This window comes from Lotus japonicus, chromosome 4, assembly GCF_012489685.1.
Source record: "Lotus japonicus ecotype B-129 chromosome 4, LjGifu_v1.2".
Lineage (NCBI taxonomy): Eukaryota > Viridiplantae > Streptophyta > Magnoliopsida > Fabales > Fabaceae > Lotus > Lotus japonicus.
In genome coordinates, this window is record NC_080044.1 from 31,786,991 (window position 1) to 31,807,089 (window position 20,099).

General features: G+C 34.7%; 2 protein-coding genes and 1 long non-coding RNA gene across 9 annotated transcripts; 2 read left to right on the forward strand and 1 right to left on the reverse strand.

Annotated features, from left to right (window-relative positions):
- The first annotated feature begins 1,942 nt into the window (after nucleotides 1-1,942).
- Nucleotides 1,943-7,997, forward strand: LOC130714740 (proline-rich receptor-like protein kinase PERK12). Of its 3 annotated transcripts, none has more exons than XM_057564680.1 (8): nucleotides 1,943-3,013; nucleotides 5,138-5,581; nucleotides 5,682-5,768; nucleotides 6,124-6,194; nucleotides 6,275-6,351; nucleotides 6,507-6,654; nucleotides 6,866-7,027; nucleotides 7,117-7,996. In XM_057564680.1, exons 1-8 carry the CDS (start codon nucleotides 2,293-2,295, stop codon nucleotides 7,405-7,407), a joined length of 2,001 nt encoding a protein of 666 aa, XP_057420663.1. In that variant the 5' UTR covers nucleotides 1,943-2,292; the 3' UTR covers nucleotides 7,408-7,996. The 3 variants fall into 3 exon arrangements, with proteins under 3 accessions (XP_057420663.1, XP_057420664.1, XP_057420665.1); XM_057564681.1 differs by having other exon boundaries at nucleotides 2,840-3,013; nucleotides 5,164-5,581; nucleotides 7,117-7,997; XM_057564682.1 differs by having other exon boundaries at nucleotides 2,840-3,013; nucleotides 5,167-5,581; nucleotides 7,117-7,997.
- A 1,487-nt stretch (nucleotides 7,998-9,484) lies between these two features.
- LOC130714741 (transcription factor bHLH90) lies at nucleotides 9,485-12,455 on the reverse strand. 2 transcript variants are annotated; one of them, XM_057564684.1, is made up of 9 exons: nucleotides 12,277-12,455; nucleotides 11,981-12,181; nucleotides 11,814-11,865; nucleotides 11,376-11,444; nucleotides 11,089-11,281; nucleotides 10,766-10,947; nucleotides 10,329-10,535; nucleotides 10,049-10,225; nucleotides 9,485-9,938 (listed from the first exon to the last, which is right to left on the reverse strand). In XM_057564684.1, exons 1-9 carry the CDS (start codon nucleotides 12,375-12,377, stop codon nucleotides 9,873-9,875), a joined length of 1,248 nt encoding a protein of 415 aa, XP_057420667.1. In that variant the 5' UTR covers nucleotides 12,378-12,455; the 3' UTR covers nucleotides 9,485-9,872. The 2 variants fall into 2 exon arrangements, with proteins under 2 accessions (XP_057420667.1, XP_057420666.1); XM_057564683.1 differs by having other exon boundaries at nucleotides 9,486-9,938; nucleotides 10,766-11,281; nucleotides 12,277-12,454.
- Nucleotides 12,456-17,751: 5,296 nt separating this feature from the next.
- LOC130709968 (uncharacterized) lies at nucleotides 17,752-19,929 on the forward strand. 4 transcript variants are annotated; one of them, XR_009010245.1, is made up of 5 exons: nucleotides 17,752-18,108; nucleotides 18,189-18,628; nucleotides 18,737-18,973; nucleotides 19,312-19,619; nucleotides 19,689-19,929. It is a non-coding gene; the product is annotated as an uncharacterized LOC130709968 (long non-coding RNA). The 4 variants fall into 4 exon arrangements; XR_009010246.1 differs by having other exon boundaries at nucleotides 18,189-18,298; nucleotides 18,538-18,628; nucleotides 19,312-19,929; XR_009010247.1 differs by having other exon boundaries at nucleotides 17,752-18,102; nucleotides 19,312-19,928.
- The last annotated feature ends 170 nt before the right edge of the window (nucleotides 19,930-20,099 follow it).

The following is a 20,099-nucleotide window of genomic DNA, read 5'->3' on the forward strand; positions in this document are numbered from 1 at the left end:
AAAGACTCTTAATTAACTAAACAGTTTTAATTTTTATCATTTAATCTTATTTCGTTATTTAATTAGATTTCCTTATTTAATTTAATTTCCTTATTTAAGTTTTCAACACTCAATTTTTTTTTAAAAAAACCTAACCAATTATTGTTAAATGATCATCATAATTATACATAAAATTAAATCATTAATGTAATTATTTTAGTGAAAAATATGTTTGACTGGGTTGATCTCGTTCAAGGCTATTGTAGGTTATTCCCATCAAAAGATACACTTAATTGTTTCCATAATTCAATCAATTAAAATACGGAAGGGGTAGGGTGGATTAAATTTTTTTTTTACATTGATTTTGTCCATTAATTATGATTGATGGTCAACACATTTCAAATAAAATTAGTAATCTCTGATTTGTAACAATAGACTACCATAAATATCGTATTAAATTTTCTGTAAATGGTTAATTGATTATTTCACTATTAATTTTCATTGAAATCTACAATTAAGTTTCACTTAATTTCATACATAATAATTGTAATATCACATTAACATTGGCAACACATAAAAACTATACTAATTGGACATTGATTTCAGATATTGATTTATACTAATGCAGTTTAATTATATAAAAAAAAAATGAATGCAAATTTTATAGCATTAGATATAAAATATTATATAATATTTAAAATCAATTTTATTTTGAAACCAAATCTATTTCTATCACATAAAGTTATTTCTAAATATATTTTTAAAACGGTTTTGTTTCGTATCCAAGTATGCATTGTAGAATATTGGCCAACGTTTCAGCAACTTGTGATGTTCTACCCTAAATTCGGTTTTTTTTTTTTATGTTTTGAATTAAAATGAACAAATTCACGTTGACTTGATTTAAGGAAGCAATAGTCATTAATATTAAATGTTACGTTGTATTATGATTTTTTTAAATATGTAAACAAATTAAATGTTTAAAATTGTCAATGATACATAATTAAATTAAGTGATGGTAGTCAACGATTATAATTAAACTGATTAAAATTAATCAATGAAATTTGAAAAAGAATTTCCTTAAACAAATTGTCATTTCATTAAAATGTAAAAAATTATTTCAAATGAGATTTAAAAAAAAAACGGATTTACCATTTATTTAATATAGCATTTAATGTCTTTTATGAGTGTAAATACAACTTAATATAATTAAGTGGTCTATTTAAGAAATTTGAAGGAAATAAATAATTAACTTCAAAAAGTAATTTCCTTCAATAGATAGAACAAAGTAATTTCCTTAAAATGAATTTGAAGGAAATAAATAATTAATTGCAAAACCTTGAATATAATAAACCTAGAATACTATTAAAATAAACCTTGAGCCGTAATATAATAAACCCTGTATATTATATTGAGGTTGTGTATATTAACTTAAAATATTATGTTCTTAACATTTCCGGATCCCTGTATGTATTAATTTAAACAAAAAAAATTTAAACATTATGTTATTAACTTTATTTATAATTTTTTTATTTAATGGGGGACAAACAAACAAAATTATAGAGAAATCACTTAGGATAATGAATTTGTGTGAGTTTCTCTGGCTGTGACACTTGCCCGCCAGAGAAGGTGGAATGAAATTGATTCTTAAAATACCATGTGTAAAATTGTTTTGAATGACGATTTTCTTTTTAATAGTATATAGAATTTCCATCCAACACCTCAATCTTACCTTACTTACTAATTAGTATAATCATTTTTCTTTCGTTGTTCCTATTTAGAAACTCCACGAGTCCCCTAAAAAAAAACTCCACCAGTAGATTTAGATTGCACGTTAACCCTAGATTCAAGGAGAAAATGGACACTTGGCTTCATAGCAAACCCAAAGAAATTAACAAAGCAAGAATCTAAGAAAATATAGGAAGATACACTGTCTATTCCTCTTTTTCAATAAAATTAGAAACCATGCAACAAAGAGAAATTATAGGGCTCATGATTGATGATGTTGCAAAGGCCAACATCACTTGTTTCTCTCTCTCTTTTGTCTCTCTCTCTTCTATCTCGTTGCATCGAGCTGGCAATTCTGTTTGCAGAATTTGCGCAGTTCGACGAATCCAACTTCGTCCTCAGATGTTAGAATAAACCAGAACCCACAAAAATTCTTGTTCTTTCTCAAAACCCAGTTTTGGTCTTCCTCCATCAGAAATTAATAATAGCAACCACCGTTGTTTCATTTCCTTTCATTCTCATAACTTATTTCCTCTTCCTCCTCCGTGGGGGGTTGGGGTTCAATTTTCTTGCAATATTCAAGTTGACATGGCTACCATGGATAATGATTCTTCTTGTTTTCCTTGTTCATCATTATTAGAAGACCAAGAAGATTTAATGAAGGAACTGGCCGAATCATCATCATTATTACCGGACAAGGAAGATTTAAAAAAGAAGCTGGGTAAACGGCATCGTTCCAAGGATTCACCAAAAAACCACGATTCAGATTCTCCCCAAACTGCTCCGGTAGAGTCGCCACTGCCTCCATTGAAACCACCACCATCGTCTAAGGTTTTAGCTCCTTTGCCATCGCCGCCATTACCATCACCACCACCGCCGCCACCACCACAGTCCTCACCCCCTCCTCAACCACCCTCACCACCGCCACCCTCCCCACCACCACCACAATCACATTTTCCACCCTCTTCACCGCCGCCATCGCCGGTTAATAATCACCATTCCTCTATCGCTCCTCTAAATTTTAATCAACATAAATACTCATCGCCTCCAACACCCCCTGAAAACTCTTCATCTTCATCTTCATCTTCTCATAATGCTCCATCCAATGTATCGAATCATCAAGGGGTGCATGGAGGTGGGTCCCACGCGAAATCGACGGGTGAAAATTCAGGAAAATATGTTGGATATACCCTCGCAGGAGTTGTCATTGTTGCCTTTGTTGCTGTAGTTGTTGTTTTAACATTTAGGAGGAAGAAAACCAGACCAGATGTCCATGTTGCATATATGCATAACTTTCATCTTAAACCAGGTAAATACTATTACACTTCCATATATATCCATTTTGATTATTCATTCGATATCCCATTCCTGCATTTCATTTTTCAGTAATAACTTCATTAATTGCATGCATGAATATAGGCAGTACCGGGTGTTAAATGTTAAAGGTGTTTGTTATGGTACCTTAAACCCGATTAAGGTGTGGTACTTTAAATGATATAGGTCAATAGAAAACATACAATTTAAACTTAGAGAAGAGGATAGAGGAAGATTTGGAGGGTCAATATAGGTGGAGCATGAAGGAAGATGATCCTGATATGAAATCAATCTAGATGATCTCTCAGAGTTGCAAATTAAACTAAAAACTATAATTTTCAAATGGTGCATTACATAACATAAACAAGCTTAAGAAATATATGTTATTAATTCATTAAGTCGATCATTGAACTTTTTAAAATTGCAATAAAATAAAATTTCGCCTTTTTTCAACAAAATTATAATTTAAAATATCACATGAATACCACACCCAAAAAAAATTCTAGGTACAATAGAATTCACCAATTTTATAACATGAATTGCATTGTTGTGCATGGGCACTATCACATCTTACTTTTTTTTTTTACAGACTATCACATATATTACTTTGAAAATGAGCATAGGAAAATTCTTATCTCCCGTTGAAGTTTAAGCAAATAAGAGAATTAAATGTTTTGTCCACGGTTCAAATCAAGCTACAATTGGTCATCGAATAATAGCCCAAATGGTAAGAGCTAGCTAGAGGACATATAGGTTGGGGTGGGATGTTCAGGGATCAATTCTTAAAGAGAGCAGTTTATCTTTCCGATGTAAAAAAAAAATCAAATTACACTTGAGAGAATTAAGAAAATAAGAGAGAGGAATGAGAGATATAATGAGTGTATGTGATATGAAAAAATAGAAAGAAATAGAAAGAGAAAGTGAGTGAAAATGACATGAAAGAAAAAATGAGATGTAAAGGAATAATAACTCCTAGTTTATCAATATGTCATGTAAATTTATTTCTCTTGTAACCAGTGACGGATCCAGAAATTTAATGTTGTGAGGGTAATATATACATATAAATTAGTAACAAAAGAAAATTAACATATACCATTAGAAGTGATGCCATTAGCAAATGGTCACAAGTGAGAACATTTTTTACCAAAGGGTCCATAAAAAACCACATACTTTTACTACTCAATTGAGTGCATTTAGCAATGTGAGACATAAGTTAGTGCATTTAGCAATGTAGAATACAAGTGAGAGCATTTTTTTGCCAAAGAGCCCATAAAAAATCACATACTTTTACTACTCAATTTTTTTCTAATAATTTTTTCCAAAATCAAGTGAGGGCACATGCCCTCATGGGCTAATACTTGAATCCGCCCCTGCTTGTAACTCTATTCCTTCTCTCTATGTATTGGGTTCTAGCACCCCTTTCTAGTTTTTAATACATATTCATATCTTATTAAAAAAAAAATATATGTCATGTAAATTTCCTATTTTTAATGAGTATAATATGCTTTTGCATTTTGAAATAGTTTTTTTTTTTTATTTCATAGTAGAATTTCATAAATAAATGTTTTTGAAGTTTCATATGCTCTCAATTTCTATAGGCCATTGTAGAATGGTAAGAAAACCTTCTCATTTTAATTGTTATTGAGAAATCTTATGCAATAGGAATACTTCAAAGACTCACCGGAATCCTTATATGTCATTTTAAAATTACTCACCTAATGTTACAATTGTCATACTTAGCCTACACAGCACAAAATTTAATTGGTGATACACATAATGAGACACGAGATAGAGACAGAAGATCTTCATTCTTCAAAGACACCCGCTTTAGTTATAGGCATCCATATTAAAAAGAGTGAAAAATAAGAGAAGAAAGAGACACGATAAATATGATTTATAACATAATAATACAGTATGTAGGGAAAGAGAGAAAAAAAAACAAGGTGTATATGGAATTTCAATACTCTTTCAATGTCTTGGTAATGAAAAGCTAGGGATAAAATAAAATTGAAAAAATAACAAAACCACCCTTAATGAAAAAAAAAATTGTTTTTGTGTGAAACTTTTGATTGGTTGCAAGAATTGCTCTTGAATTATGTCTAATGATGTTGGCCATCAGGTGCTGATGGGCATTACTTTATGCAGCAGCCTGGGCCACAACTTTCACTTGGAAGAAACTACGGAAGTGGTAACAACATTGGAGGAAGCATGAACCATCTTGGAGCTTCTTTAGACCCGTCACAACCCAAGAGTGGTCAGATAGCTTTCAGTTATGACATGGTGATGGAAATGACTAATGCATTTTCCAGTGAATACATAATAGGCCAAGGAGGATTTGGGTATGTTTATAAGGGTGTGTTGCCGGATGGAAAAGCAGTTGCAGTGAAGCAGCTTAGGGCTGGTAGTGGCCAGGGAGATAGGGAATTCACGGCTGAAGTGCAGATCATTAGCCGCGTACATCATCGGCATTTGGTGTCGTTGGTTGGTTATTGCATATCTGAGCAGCAAAGAGTGCTTATCTATGAGTATGTTCCTAATGGAACCCTCCATCATCACTTGCATGGTAACGTGAGTTTCCCTTGATTTTTCCTCAGAACTAAAAAACAAAATGGAGTTTTGTTTTTTCTTTATATGTGTGCTCATGTGTGTGTTAACTAATGCAGGAAGTGATATGCCTGTGTTGGATTGGGATAAGAGGCTGAAGATAGCAATTGGAGCTGCAAAGGGGCTGGCTTATCTGCATGAGGACTGTAAGTATATCTTGTATTTTCTTACTGGATCGATACATTCTTGACTTAATGGTTAATGTGGTTCCCGAAAGTTTTGTCGTAAGTAAGTTAGTCTCTGAAAGAGGAAAATACTTTAGGAAGTCCCTGAATGTGTAAAACGTTGGCCATGCTTGTATGTTACCCATTCAAGGATCTTCAGACGTATTTCCTTTTTTCATGAACTAAGGAAGCACCAAAAACTGTTTGGACCAAATTGATAATTTGTTAGAGTGAAACTTAGATGTACTTTTCTATTGCATATTTCAAGTCAATATCTTTTAGCTCAATGGTAAGGTTTCCTTCCTATGAATAACTAAAGTATTCTGTCTATCTCTAGGCAGCCAAAAGATTATTCACAGAGATATTAAGTCAGCAAACATACTTTTGGATGACGCTTTTGAGGCACAGGTATTCATATATACACTTGTTTTTCTAATCAAATGAAACACAAATTGTTGATGCTACTAATTCACCCTTGTTTAACACAGGTTGCAGACTTTGGACTGGCGAGGCTAGCCGACGCTGCCAATACCCATGTATCAACAAGGGTTATGGGGACCTTTGGGTAGGTTTCATGTGCCCAGTACTGGACTAAAGCTTAGTTGATGCTATTGATTGGTGATTATAAATTCATAAAGAGTTAATGATAATTTACAGATAAGGTGTGGATTTCCACTTCAGTGATGAATAACACCAACTCATTCTGGCTTCAATCTGCAGGTACATGGCTCCAGAGTATGCAACAAGTGGAAAATTAACCGATAGATCAGATGTTTTCTCGTTCGGCGTTGTCCTCCTGGAGCTTATAACTGGAAGGAAACCTGTTGATGAATCCCAGCCTTTGGGAGATGAGAGTCTGGTTGAGTGGGTACGAATTTTACCTGTATCACATATAACTCATGAAGTTTCTCTATTCACATCCATTTTGATAACTAGAGACAATATGATATAAAATAATGGATGTTTCTCAAGAAAACTGCTAATTTTAACAGTCTATTTTCTAATAAGGAAATAATGGTGACAAATTATCATGTTCAACAGATTACCTATGTTCTTATGAGATTGTCCTGTGTCCACAGGCTCGTCCCCTTCTCCTTCGTTCATTTGAGACACGCGAATTTCGTGAACTAATAGACCCAAGACTCGAAAATCACTATGTCGAGGGTGAAATGTTCAGAATGATTGAGGCAGCTGCAGCTTGTATTCGCCACTGTGCTCCGAGACGGCCTCGTATGGCTCAGGTAATAACAACAACAATGCTTAAAGAGCAGCTCCTTTATTGTGCACAAAAAAATGCATTAATCATTAATCATTCAATGGTTAATATCAGGTTGTAAGAGCTTTAGATAGTGGAGATGAAGCATTCGATTTATCTAATGGGGTGAAATATGGCCAAAGCACTGTCTATGATTCTGGGCAGTATGATAGAGACATTATGCTATTCAGAAGGATGACTAATGGCAGCTATGGTGATTCTGATTTTGACAAGATGTACAGTAGAGAATCAAGTTTATCAAGAGATACGAATAGATACCAACATGTGTGGATGCCTAGTAGTTCTAGTAGCAGCCGGTCAGAATCTAGCGCTTTCAACAAACATAAGAAAAACAGTGCTGAATGAGGACAACATGAATTGAAGGAAGACAAACATATAGGAATGCAGATGGGACCATTGAGCATTTGAGCATAATGGAGGAGGAAAGCAAACATATAGGAATGTTTATCATGGACCCTGAAAGTTCTGATCCAATGAATTTCACCAAGATTCTCCTAATGAACCATGACAATGGTGGATCTTCATGCAGTGAGCCATTCAAAATGTTTTCGGGTTTACAAGGATTTCAACTGAGAGCTGTGTTCGACACTGTAAAAAAACTTTGGTTAAATTCTTTTTTGCTCTATATTCTTATTCCCCTTTCTTTTTTAACACTGGGGGATGTGATTGGGAGCTTGTAAAAAGATAAGTTTTGCTGAGATCACTTTTTAACTATTACTAACAGATCTTTTACAGATGCTGTCAAAAGATTTAAGTATCTTACAGGACATTCAATATTCAACAGATGATAGTTTCAAGTGGGCTTAATACATCAGAAGGCCCCTGTAATTGTAAAGGGAATCAAATTCAGGGCCTAAAAACTTTTTGCATCAAATTGGGTCCCTAGAAATTTTTTTTTAATTCAATTAAGGCCAAAGTGTGCCAGCAGACTATTTTATCTCAATCATCAATTCCACGTGGCTTTTATTATTATTTTTTAATTACAAAAATAATAAAAAATTATTTTTATTTCCAGCTCAATTAAATAATCAAAAAAAAATTAAAAACTTAATAAATCAATCCAGCCCTAATTAACTCATCTAACCCCAAAATTTATTTTCCACCCACATCTTCATCTTCATTCTGTTCATCTTCCACTTCCTCTTCTTCCATCAAACCCAGCAATCCAGAACCACCACCACCTCCTCTTCTCTCTTCCATCAATCCCTAATTTAAAATAAAAACTTAATACAAACCTTAAACTAATCACTAATACTCTCTAATCTTAACCTAATAATCCCAGAATCAGGATCTCCAACCCTAAACTAATCCAATAATATAATTCTGACTGATATTCTCATCTTCTTTCATCCATCGTTTTTTTTTCTCATCTCCTCCTCCTCCTTCTTTTTCTCATCTTTTCCTCCTCAACCTTCTTCTTCTTAACCCAAACCCAGAAATCTTAACCCAATAATCCCATAATCAGGATCTCCAACCCAAAACCCAAACTAAGAAATCTCAATACAGAAACCTCAAACTCAAGTTAGAATCAAGCTTCTCTCAGGCTCCTTTCTTTGTTCTGATCTCGGATTCAAAGAGAGGAGAGGAAGATCTTCAAGAAAGTACCTTCCTTTATGAAAAAGGAGGTCGCCGGAGATGACGACCGGAGACGGCGGTCAGTGGCGGAGTAGCGGCGGCGACAGCAAGGGCCACTGGATCTCCTTCTCCTTGCGACGGCGATCATCAAGGTGGTGATTGAGTGTTCCTGGATGTTGGTGATGTTGGGGATGAAGATTTTGAAGAGAAAATTTTAGGTTCTAAACCTAGGTTTTGGAAATTAAAAATGGTGGTTCTGGTGGAAATTTTTTAATTTTAGGGTTCTGGTTCGTCGTGATCTTTGATTTGTTGGTAAATTTGTATATGTTTCAATGTGTGAAGAAGGTTATGGTGATGAAGATGATGGGGTTTGGTAGGATTGGAAGCAAATAAGAGTTGATTACTCAGATTTGAGTGGTGAAGGTCTGCTCTTCAACGGTGGTGAGGGCAATTTTGTGCAGTTTTCTTCCCCTGCTTTTCCCCTGTTTTCTTTTTCATGTAATGAAACAAAATTGCACAAGGTCAATTCAATTTGGGGAAAGATTTGGGTTTGGTAATAATTAGATTATGTTTAGATTATATTATTAGATTAGGTTTTTATTAAGATTTTTAATTTTTTTTTTCTGATTATTTTGATGACTTGGTATTAAAAATTATTTTTTTAATATTTTTTAATTAAAAAAAAATTATAAAAGCCAGGTGTCACTGATGACTAGGACAAAATTGAGATTTGGCCTTAATTGAATTAAAAAAAATTTCTTAGGGACCCAATTTGATGCGAAAATTTTTCAGACCCTGGAACTGATTCCCTTTACAATTACAGGGGCCTTCTGATGTATTAAGCCTTTCGAGTGATATGTTTCCTTTCAAAATTTATGGGATTATGCGAGTTGAGATAAGATGATTACCGCATACAATAAAACATTTTTGACATAATATAGTCACGAATTTGTAAACTGCTATTGCTGGGGCCAAGAAAAATTAGATACACTTCAATTTATGCAAATGTCCAACTTTTCTATAAAGTTGAGGTGTGTTGTTTATCTATAACCAAGTTGTTAGCCAATGAGTGATCTTTCAACTCCAAATGATGAATTTAAGTTCTTTAATTCTCAATGTAACTGAAATTTCCATGTACCGGGTATCCAAGCTTTGTGAAAGGGCTCTTGCTTTCTTGAACTCATCAATATATCACCACACAACCAATTTCCTGAATTTTTTTGCTGCTCTGTCTATCAGCAACCTATTTGCTGTATCAAATACTCTTTCAATTCCGTTTGGTGGATATCCTGCTCGGTCGCCTGATGAAAAAAATTTAATCTCATTGCATTAGAAAGGTGGTCTTATGAACTAGTGGACAGAGCAAAAAATGGATACATTCAGGCAATAGTTTTGATCATCCAGCTCTTACCTCAACAGTCAGAATGTTAAGCACTTTGCCATTTAAAGTGGTCATATTAGCATTAACCACATGCAGCCCAAATGAATGCATGGCTTCCATCAACCTTGAAAACCTACCTTGCTTGTGGTCACAGTATAACTTAATCAAGAAATCTGTCCCACCAAGGTGGTGCACTTCTGCTTGCACCTGTAAACAGCTTATATATTAGGTCTCTAAGACAGATGTAAGGAAATTCTGTTTCATCCATGACTTGGAATAAAAACAGCGAGGCCATTAAGCCAAACTCTACCTCCATCTTTGTATTTTCAGTGCAGTCAGAAGAAGTTTGATCAACATTAGTGTGAGAGAGACTTGAGGTTACTCCTTGTTCTTGTGTTGTGTACTTCTCGCAGTCCTCTACTTCCAAAGCCTCGACCTCTTCTTTAAGTTCATTCTCTTGCCGCTGTAATTCTTTTATATAGTCAATTGCATCTGTAAGAATGGATGCTATATCCATCTGCAAAATTTCAGTGGATTAGGTGCTAAACGAAATTAAGTAGGAAAACTATCATATGCAGAGAGGAATGGAAGCAACACACATTTTTGGATACACTCTTTTTATCACATTTTCTATGATTTATTACTAAGATCAATTTATGAGATAATATGTTGAGACCAGTATAAAGAGTGTGATAAATGATGTATTGATAGCATTTCTTTGACATGTATGTGAACAAAGTAGATTACCTTGGTTATCTTTGGGACTAGAGACCTTAGAGTATAAAGCCCTTTTTTGATTTTGTCCCTCCTATTCCTCTCAGTGACAAGATTTTTAGCAGAGTACCCTTCCTTTTGAGTCTCCCTGGCCAATTTTCCTTGATCTTCTTCACTGTGGCCACGATCGGAACTCAAACCTCTCTTCCGTTTCCCTGAAGTCTCATTGTACTTGGGCTTTTTAGATTTGATGATAGGAGATATTTCAACTGGTTTGTTCATATATTTATGTGGAATCATGCAGACAAACTTTGAATCAAATGATTGGTGGCGTTCAAGTGAAAGATTAGACCCACCGGATGGTCCTTCAGTGCTAGGATTGGAGCTGCACTGGTTTACTGGAGGTAGATGAACACCAGGAGCAGCTAAAGTAAAGTGCTCATTGAAGTTCAGACTGGTGGTGGAGCTCTGTGCAGATATGGCTTCTTTCTTCACAGAGACACAGCAGTTCTCTGTTATGAACTCTATGACATCTATATCTTTTGGAATCTGGGAATTGGGAAAGATGAATACTTATCAACTTAAGAATTTCCAATTAGATTTTATGGCAATAATTAAAGATGAATACTTATTGATTTACTACCAGCTTAGCAGTGAAAAGCTCAATAAGCCCACCCACAACAGGGATCAAAACTTGAGTTCCACTTGAATCCTGTAAAAAATGTTAAAGTCTTTTAAGTTTATGATCTTACTAAATATGGTGAACAACCCTTAAAAATCTCGGTTTAAAAGTAAAATATCTTCCATTATTGAAGAAAGATCATAAAAGATGAACAAAAAATAAACTGATATCAGGTGAAAAATAACAGTAATAGCCATTGACAACTTGGATCAAACAGGTTGCCTTCAACTTGTAACAACATTCTTTTGGTACATAACTTGTAACAACATTCTAACTTCAAAGGAAATAAACTATAATCAACATTAACATGATTGGCTTGTTTCCGATGAAGCATTATCGCGAAATCAAGACATGGAAAGGGCTTAATTTTAATCCATATTAGAAATAAATTTAAATTACCTCCTGAATGAGCCATTTTGGTTGTTGTGAAATTGCAACCTCTCCATGGACACTGTTATATATGGATCAGATAATTTCAATTAGTACCTCAGCTAAATATAGAAAGATAATTGTAATTGATCATATCTATATGTGTATGGAGAGAGAGGGAGAAGAGAGAGAGAGACCCAGAATAGAGAGACATTGCTAAAGGAAGCTTGGAAAGAGCCTCACAAGTCTTTGTTCTAACTTGATGCGGAAATTGTGTGTCCCTGCAAATGAGATTCAAGTGGCTTTCTTCACTCAATATTTCAACTTTTGGCATCACAGCATGCTCCATGTTTTCCTTGTTACTCCCTCCACAACAGCAACCAATCCACTCAATAAATCTACACAAGAGTTCAAAAAAAGGGTCATGATATGAATGAATGAATAATGATGATTAATTAATGAACTAGAAAAACGGGTTCTATTAGAACAGTACCTAGTTGGGTCAACCCCAAATTTCCAAGCAACTGCATAATCCCAATCATTGGTCTCAACTAGAGGTCTAAGCCACTCTACAACCTCAAAACCGCCACTCATTGTCTCCTCCTATGGCTATGAGTGCAGTTTTGCTCTTCCTTTTTGTTTTATTTTAGAATTAAGTTTTGTTCACACTTCACTACTTCACACCTTTATAGACTTTATATAGAGAAATATGAGGAGAGAGAAATCAGTAATATCAGAAAGAGAGATTAGTAGAAAAATTGAGTCTAAATGAATTGTAAGAAAAAATACAGTGTGAATATATTTAACTCTTTTGTCTTCTATTAATTTATTATATAGACCATTCTCTTTGTGTCCCAATTTGGAGCACATGATGTACGATGAGTTTCCTTACCATTCAGGGCTGGTGTATCATTTTAGTCAGTAGCATATCTCTGACATTGGGAATCTTGGCCAGAATTTGTTTTTGACTTACTTGCCAGGCCAAATGAAACAAAATATGACCCAAAAGTTTCAACAAGTTTAATTGAAAGCAACCCATAACTGCACATTCACTAGTTTCTTTTTTATATTTAATTTTAAATTTTGCAGTGGGTTGGATATATTGCGAAGTGAGGTTAAGAATGATGTCATTCGGTCCCTACTCGCAGTGCAAATTAAGCTGCAACCTGCAACCAACTTTCTTGGGCCACAATCTATTATTTCCTTTCTGCCCACGTAGCAATTTCAATAGAAACTCAATTCTTTGAAAATAAATCATACTTGAAAGGATGAATATGGTCGAATTACTCGGAGAGAGTTGATTGAGGGGAGAACAACGAGCTTTTGGGATTTAAAGATGTACTCTAGTGGAGGATCTCCTCTTCCCCCAAAGGGTCGTGCTAACTGCAAATCCGACACCCAAGTAGGAGAATAATTGAGTGAAAAATGTGTGTACTTTTGAATCTCCTAAAACATGGCTTCTGTGAGAGTGGGGTTTTGGAAATCAAGGTCTAAGAGGTTGTGATGATTACTTGGTATTGCCCGTGAAGGGAGTCGTGGGATCTTCTAACTCATAATTTGATTGAACGATAGAGGATGTGTTTTGTACTATAACTATGACTTCGAGCTTCGTGCCTAATCCTTGGTTATTGGACCGCTAACCCTTGATTAGACATGGATGATGGGAAAGCGTTGAGCATGTTCCCTAGGTTCAGGTGAGAGGTTGTCAGAATGACTTTGGTACTGTGGTGCTCAGTGGCGGATCCAGGACCCCACGGTCAGGGGGTTCAAATTTTTCACATGAACACATCGGTAAAAATATAATTAAAAACAACTTTAATATGTTTATACATCAGAAATTATACAAGTCATAGTTGTCCTCTACGTAATTTCATATTATGAAATCGTTGAACAATTTACACTAACAGTAGCGATTCTTTTCTCCCCTCAATCGAAGGAAAACTAAATAAAGTTAAATCTTACATAAAACTTGCAGAAATATATAAAAGCGACTTTATCTTATTATTGTACTTACTAACGAAAATAGCAGCCCAAATAAGTAAAAATAGAGGAAAAAATACCTGAGAGAAAGAGGATGAGTGGCTGAGTGCGCGTGTGTGTGAGAGAGTGAGAGGAGTAAGTCTTTAGTGCAAATAGGTGCAAAACTTAGTCTACTAGTGTAATTTAAAAATTTCAGGGGGTTCAAAAAATATATTATATAGGGGTATAAGTGCAAAAAAATTTGTTCAGGGGGTTCAATTGAACCCCCTCACTTGAAATTTTGTATCTGCAAATATTTATGTATATATGCACATGTATATGTATGTATGATTCATTAATATTTATGTATATATGCACATGCAAAAATATCTTAGTTTAAATTAACCAACTGAGGTGAGAAATCTAAACTGAAAACACCAGAAAAATATATTATTCTCATTGAACGTTTCCAATTTAGTAAAGATCAGATAAATGAATAATTCGATTGTCTTCAAGAATTAAGTAACTAACTCGAAACAGAAAAATTGAACAAAGGAAGCATAATTTGAGATTGAACTATTTTGCATACGATGATTCTGATTGCAGTTCTCACATCTCAGTTGGGTGGGACTTAGGGTAGCGAGAGAAAGAGGATGAGTGGCTGAGTGCGCGTGTGTGTGAGAGAGTGAGAGGAGTAAGTCTTTAGTGCAAATAGGTGCAAAACTTAGTCTACTAGTGTAATTTAAAAATTTCAGGGGGTTCAAAAAATATATTATATAGGGGTATAAGTGCAAAAAAAATTTGTTAAGGGGTTCAATTGAACCCCCTCACTTACAAGTAGATCCGCCCATGGTGGTGCTCCCAGTCAGGTGGAGTGGATCATAGTCAGAATGGGGGTGATTTGTCGGTTGCTAGCCCCAAGTTGGTGATTGTTGTGGGGATTTAACGCTTAGGTTTGAGACACCTTGTAATTCGAGCTATTATGTCCACGACTCTCCGTCATGTTACAAGATGGGTAGGTACATACTCGGAATAAATCTCTCGGGTGGCCAACTGGAATGGGTCGGAAAATACATAGTTATGTGTCAGAAAAATTAAAGGATATATGCTTTGGTTTGATTAGTCGGAGAACGCCGAACTTAGTGGTTGCTAGCTAAAAGCTAGGGTTTGAGTTCATGAAGTTGTTGTGCAAAAGGTTGGTCGAAGGTGGAGGATGAGTGATCATAGTTAGTGGGGATGGTGGCACGGATGGTGGGAGGTGGGGAAGTAGCTAAGTACCATGTTGAATAGAGAGACCTTATTGAAATTTATAAAATGATGAAAAAAACCAAAAATACCCCCAACTATTTAGAGTATACAGTGAGGCACACTATTCACTACTCCCTCCGTTTCTATTTAACTGTCTGCTTTGAAGATATTTTTTTGTTCCTATTTAACTGTCCACTTAGCATTTCAAGAGAGCATTAGATGATGTTTTTACAACAAATGCTCTTGTCAGTACAATAAATGAGGAGAGATAACACATACTTTAAAAGGTAAAATAGAAAAATAACCGTCACTTTTTCCAAAAATCAACAAAATTAATCACACCCTTAATATGTGTGTCCATTCAAAATGGATAGTTAAATAGACCACATTTTCTTAATATCCAAGGTTATGCGTAGTTTAATTGTATTATTTTATTGACGATAAAACTTGTATAAGTTACTGATATCTCTCCAATCATTACCATAACATTTGCATAATATTTTAAATTTGGCAAGAAATTCTTAATAAATGTCGGTTAATTTAAAAGTAAAGTTTACTAAGTAAGGAACTTGATGGAAAGATACGATGAATTTGATCCAAGTGTTTCCCTCTAAAGTCTCCATATTTTCCAATTTCACACTGCATCACTATTTTGCAAAAATTAATCTCGTGAGCGTGTCACAAGTAACAAACAACACATAAAAGGCTACAAAACAATCTGACATGATATGATTTCTTCGCAGGGGAATAATACAAGCATATCTTCATATTTTTCATTTTGTTTTGTTTTCTTCGTCTTAACAAGAGTATTTCCACGGTCAAAGGTACATATATTCCCAAGGCCAGATTCTGATCTCGCCAGTAATGGGATCGATGTGTACAACATAGTATTCTTTTTGAACTTTATTACAGAGTACTACTGCCATAAATGCCAAAAATACTGAGAAAAAATGTGTTTCATTTCATTACCTATTGCAAAGTGTAGAAAAAGTAGCACACATGTTAACTGTGTTTAAATTTCCATCGAACAACTCAACATGGATCTAGCTAACTCAACATAATATAATATTTTTGACATGTTTCACATTAGTTAAGTTTAATCTGACAAATTTTAACTTATTTGTTGGTACCTGCCCTTCATAATTCATGTTTGCATATATTTTAGGCTAATTGTCATCACCTATCTTGAGGTTAATTATTATTGCACTGACTTCTCCTTTATTAATTAGCAAGACAATAACCACCATTTTTTATTTGAAAATATTGTACTAACCTCCATTAAAGTTTATCATTATGAGACTGACCTCCCATGAGATTTAACATTTTAACACGCACCACCCCTCTATTTTTCAAATTGATACATGAAAAAGGGGAGATTAATGTATTTTGCAAACTAGAGGGGAGGTTAGGGTAATAACATTAAACCTCAGAGGAGGTGAGTGCAATTACCCCTATATGTTATGTTAATATCAAACCAAACCTACACTAATTAAGTTATATTGCTTCACTACAAAAAAAAAAAAACTTTGTTTTTATTGGCACTAAATTGGTGGCATTTACCAAAAAATGCCACAAACACATATTACTCTGACATTTAATTAGAATGCCACTAATTTAAAAACGCATTGCTAGCTAATTAGCCACTATTTGGTAGCAATTTTCTGAAGTTGCACTTAATTTAAATGCCACTAATTTAAAAACGCATTTCTAGCTAATTAGGAGTTATTTGGTAGCAATTTTCTGGTGGCACTTAACTTAAAATGCCACAAATAACCCTTTTCAATTTTAATATATAATTATTTTTTTAACTTTCACTCACACAATTTCAGATTTTTAAACCAAAAAGAAAAACCGGTTTCATCTTTTCTTCCAAACTCTCTCCACGATTCACACTGTTTTTCCCAAACACTTTCACGCTTTCTTCCGATTCAAGAACGCAACGACCATGGTCTGTCAAGCTCGGCCGTTGTGAAGCAACCTTCGTCGTCGTCCCTCTGTCACCACATCACACCAAAGCGACCACTGCTCCATCTCCATCGCAGCCACACTCCACGCCTCGCCATTGTGCCTAGCCGCAAGCAGCTCTATCACATAACTCCTTCACGCCAGATCTGTTCCTTGCAATGGTCCTTCCTCTGCAAGCTTGAGTATGAACTATGAATATTGCAGGTGCTTAATAATGAAAACTGACAACTGATTAACTAAGCGGCTACCCTATATAAGAGGCCTAATTTTCAAACTCGAAATTCATGAAATAAAAATTAGAGAAAAAGGAAAAAAATCAATTAAGTAATAGTACTTTGTTGACATGTAAATTTAACATCTTAGTGGGGGTTTTTTTTCTTGTTACAAAATATAATTGTACCACCTCTTACCATATAATAGCCGATTGTAAAAAAATATCTATCTATCTATATCTATCTATCTATCTATCTATCTATCTATCTATCTATTTATCTATACTTCTATCTATCTATCTATCTATATCTATCTATCTATCTATCTATCTATCTATATCTATCTATCTATATCTATATCTATCTATCTATCTATCTATCTATCTATCTATACTATATATAAAAGCAAAGTTTATGCAGCTTTAAGGGCAATTTAGTAAATCAATAAATGATGATACATGAATTGAAGTTTCTGGATGGGTAATTCAGTAAATCCCAATGTAATTAGTTAGAGATCAAATCTTGGCCGTTGATTTCAACCTTGACCATTTGTTTCCCTTCAGCATTTCACTGTTGCACGTTTTCGTTTTTCAGCTTTCGTTTCTTATTTTCCCCTCACAGCTTCCGTTTCGGCTTTCAATTCATCAATTCATTCTACATCCTTTAATTACCTAAACGCGTCCATGTGACGCTCAAGTTTGGGCAGCCGCTGTGAATTCTCCACCATCGATCTCTCTCACCTACAATTTTTCCCCTGTGCGTTCCCTCTGTCGTGGTTGTTGATGCTGCGGAGAGCGAACTGATCTTCAAATCTCTGGTGAAGCTACTGTAGTTAATTAATTTCATTCCTTTCGTCAGATTTATGGGTTGGTTCTTCTGCAAAATGTAAAGCTCAATTCTGGGTTGGTTCTTATGCAAAATGTAGAACTCAATTGGTGCATGTACACATTTTCCCCTTCTCTTACCAGTGAGATATAATGTTCTATCTTCTAAAGTTTTAATATATTTTCTTCTTCTCCAGGTCTTCTACTTCTCCGGATGTGACTCTTATGGTATTTGTTGGAAGGAGACCTCTACTGCCATCGATTTAACTGAATTCATTTTTCAGTCATGCTTAACATATGCTCTCATGTATATATTATTTGTTCCAGGAGGATGCCTATATTTTCATAGATATATTGTTCGTTGCTTTGAATTGAAACCACATAGCATTTTCCTTTGAGAGAGAAGATTGGAAATTTGGCGTAGTAGAACACTAATCTGTGGTGTTAGATTCATTTTTCTGTCTAATACAGTGTTAGATTCATTCTACTATCAATCTGTTTGGTCAGATTTATCCTGTGTAGCCCATACACTTATTTTTGTTTCAGACTTACACACTAGGAGCTTAGGTGGAAGCTAGGTATCAGTACATGTACTAGCTCCAAGGATTCAGTGGTGTTTCTTCTGGCGCTTAATTCGGTATTTAACTTTGCTTTTAAGTTTGAAAATTGTATGTTATTTTCTACATAGCATGAATAACAAAATTAAATACATCCATAGAATCTGATTCTATTGGTTGTGTTTCAGGTCCAGTATATGCATCGATTAAAGGATACTAATGGAAAGTAGTGGTTTGAAGCTGTTTGACGATGCAGTTAGGAAACTTTGTTATTCTACTCCTCCAATCCAGCCAACACAAGAACCTATGCACCGGTCTAGGAACTAACGATTTTTGTGAGATAGTTTGGACTCAACTACTGATGTGGTGATAATCAACACAATGTCCTGAATTTTCAGAGAGTTTTGAGGTCAATGGTTTTAATTGTAAGTTACAAATTAGTTGAAATAAAGTACTTGATTGATGTATTGGAAATTTATTTTACATTACCTGATAAATGATTCTCCTTTTTTTTTGCACTTTTATACTGAACCACTTGATGGGAAACTTTCTCTTCTCCAACTCTGTTCCTACCACTTGAGGCTTTCTCAAATTGTGTAACTCGGCAAAATAAAAAACATAGCAAGCATAGCACTGTAGGGTATATAATGCAGTTCACTTTTAATCAACTATCGACCTATGCTGCTTTGTGCATTGTGTTTCTTTTTCGCTCAAATTTATTTTACATCTTAGTGACCATTCTCATTCTTCCTTCCCTCTTAAGGTACAAATAGATGGAATATGGGGCTGCAAGTATTGACCAGCTTATTGTGGAGTCCCAAAGGTAAATGCTAGATTATTTTTACATGTTTCACTACTATTTTATTTTCACATGAAATTGTTCTTAAAATTAATTACTTAAAATGATGTGTGTACTGCCACTTCATTTATGCATTTTGCCACAAAGCAACATAGTCTGCTTGTGAAGGTGACTCTACTTTGGATCCCATTGAATTTCAGAGAGTTGTTGAACTCCTGAATTCAGAGTTGTCTCCTTGCTCAAGTTGAAACCCAAGGAATTCTGGAAACCGGGTTTGTACTTGCCTTTATGTTTAAAATCCGCCATTGATTCTGCATAACATGTTCTATTTGATTCTGCAGAACATACTTCAATGGAGACCGTTTGTGCATCTAAAGAGAACCATGTTAGTACAAAATTCACTCAGATCCATTACTCAATGTATAAAAATTGTAGCTTTCAGAATTTCTCATATAGTACTCCCCTCAATTTGGCACACATGTACAACTTAATCCATAAATGAGAAAGTCTTATGTCAATTTTGTTCAATCCATAAGAAGCATGTACTCCGTGAGTTAGTGTTTGAAACTTTTATTGATATATTTTTTGGGTTGGTTGTCATTTTGATTTTGGATTTTTAAATTGGCATTGTCCTATAGAAATTAATTTTTTAATCAAAATAAACTCTACCCTTTTGGTTGTCCTTTAGTGCTGATCTGCCCTCTGTACAGGCTGTGCAGTTTTCTGTGCCTCCTTCTGGCCTTGCTCCTTTG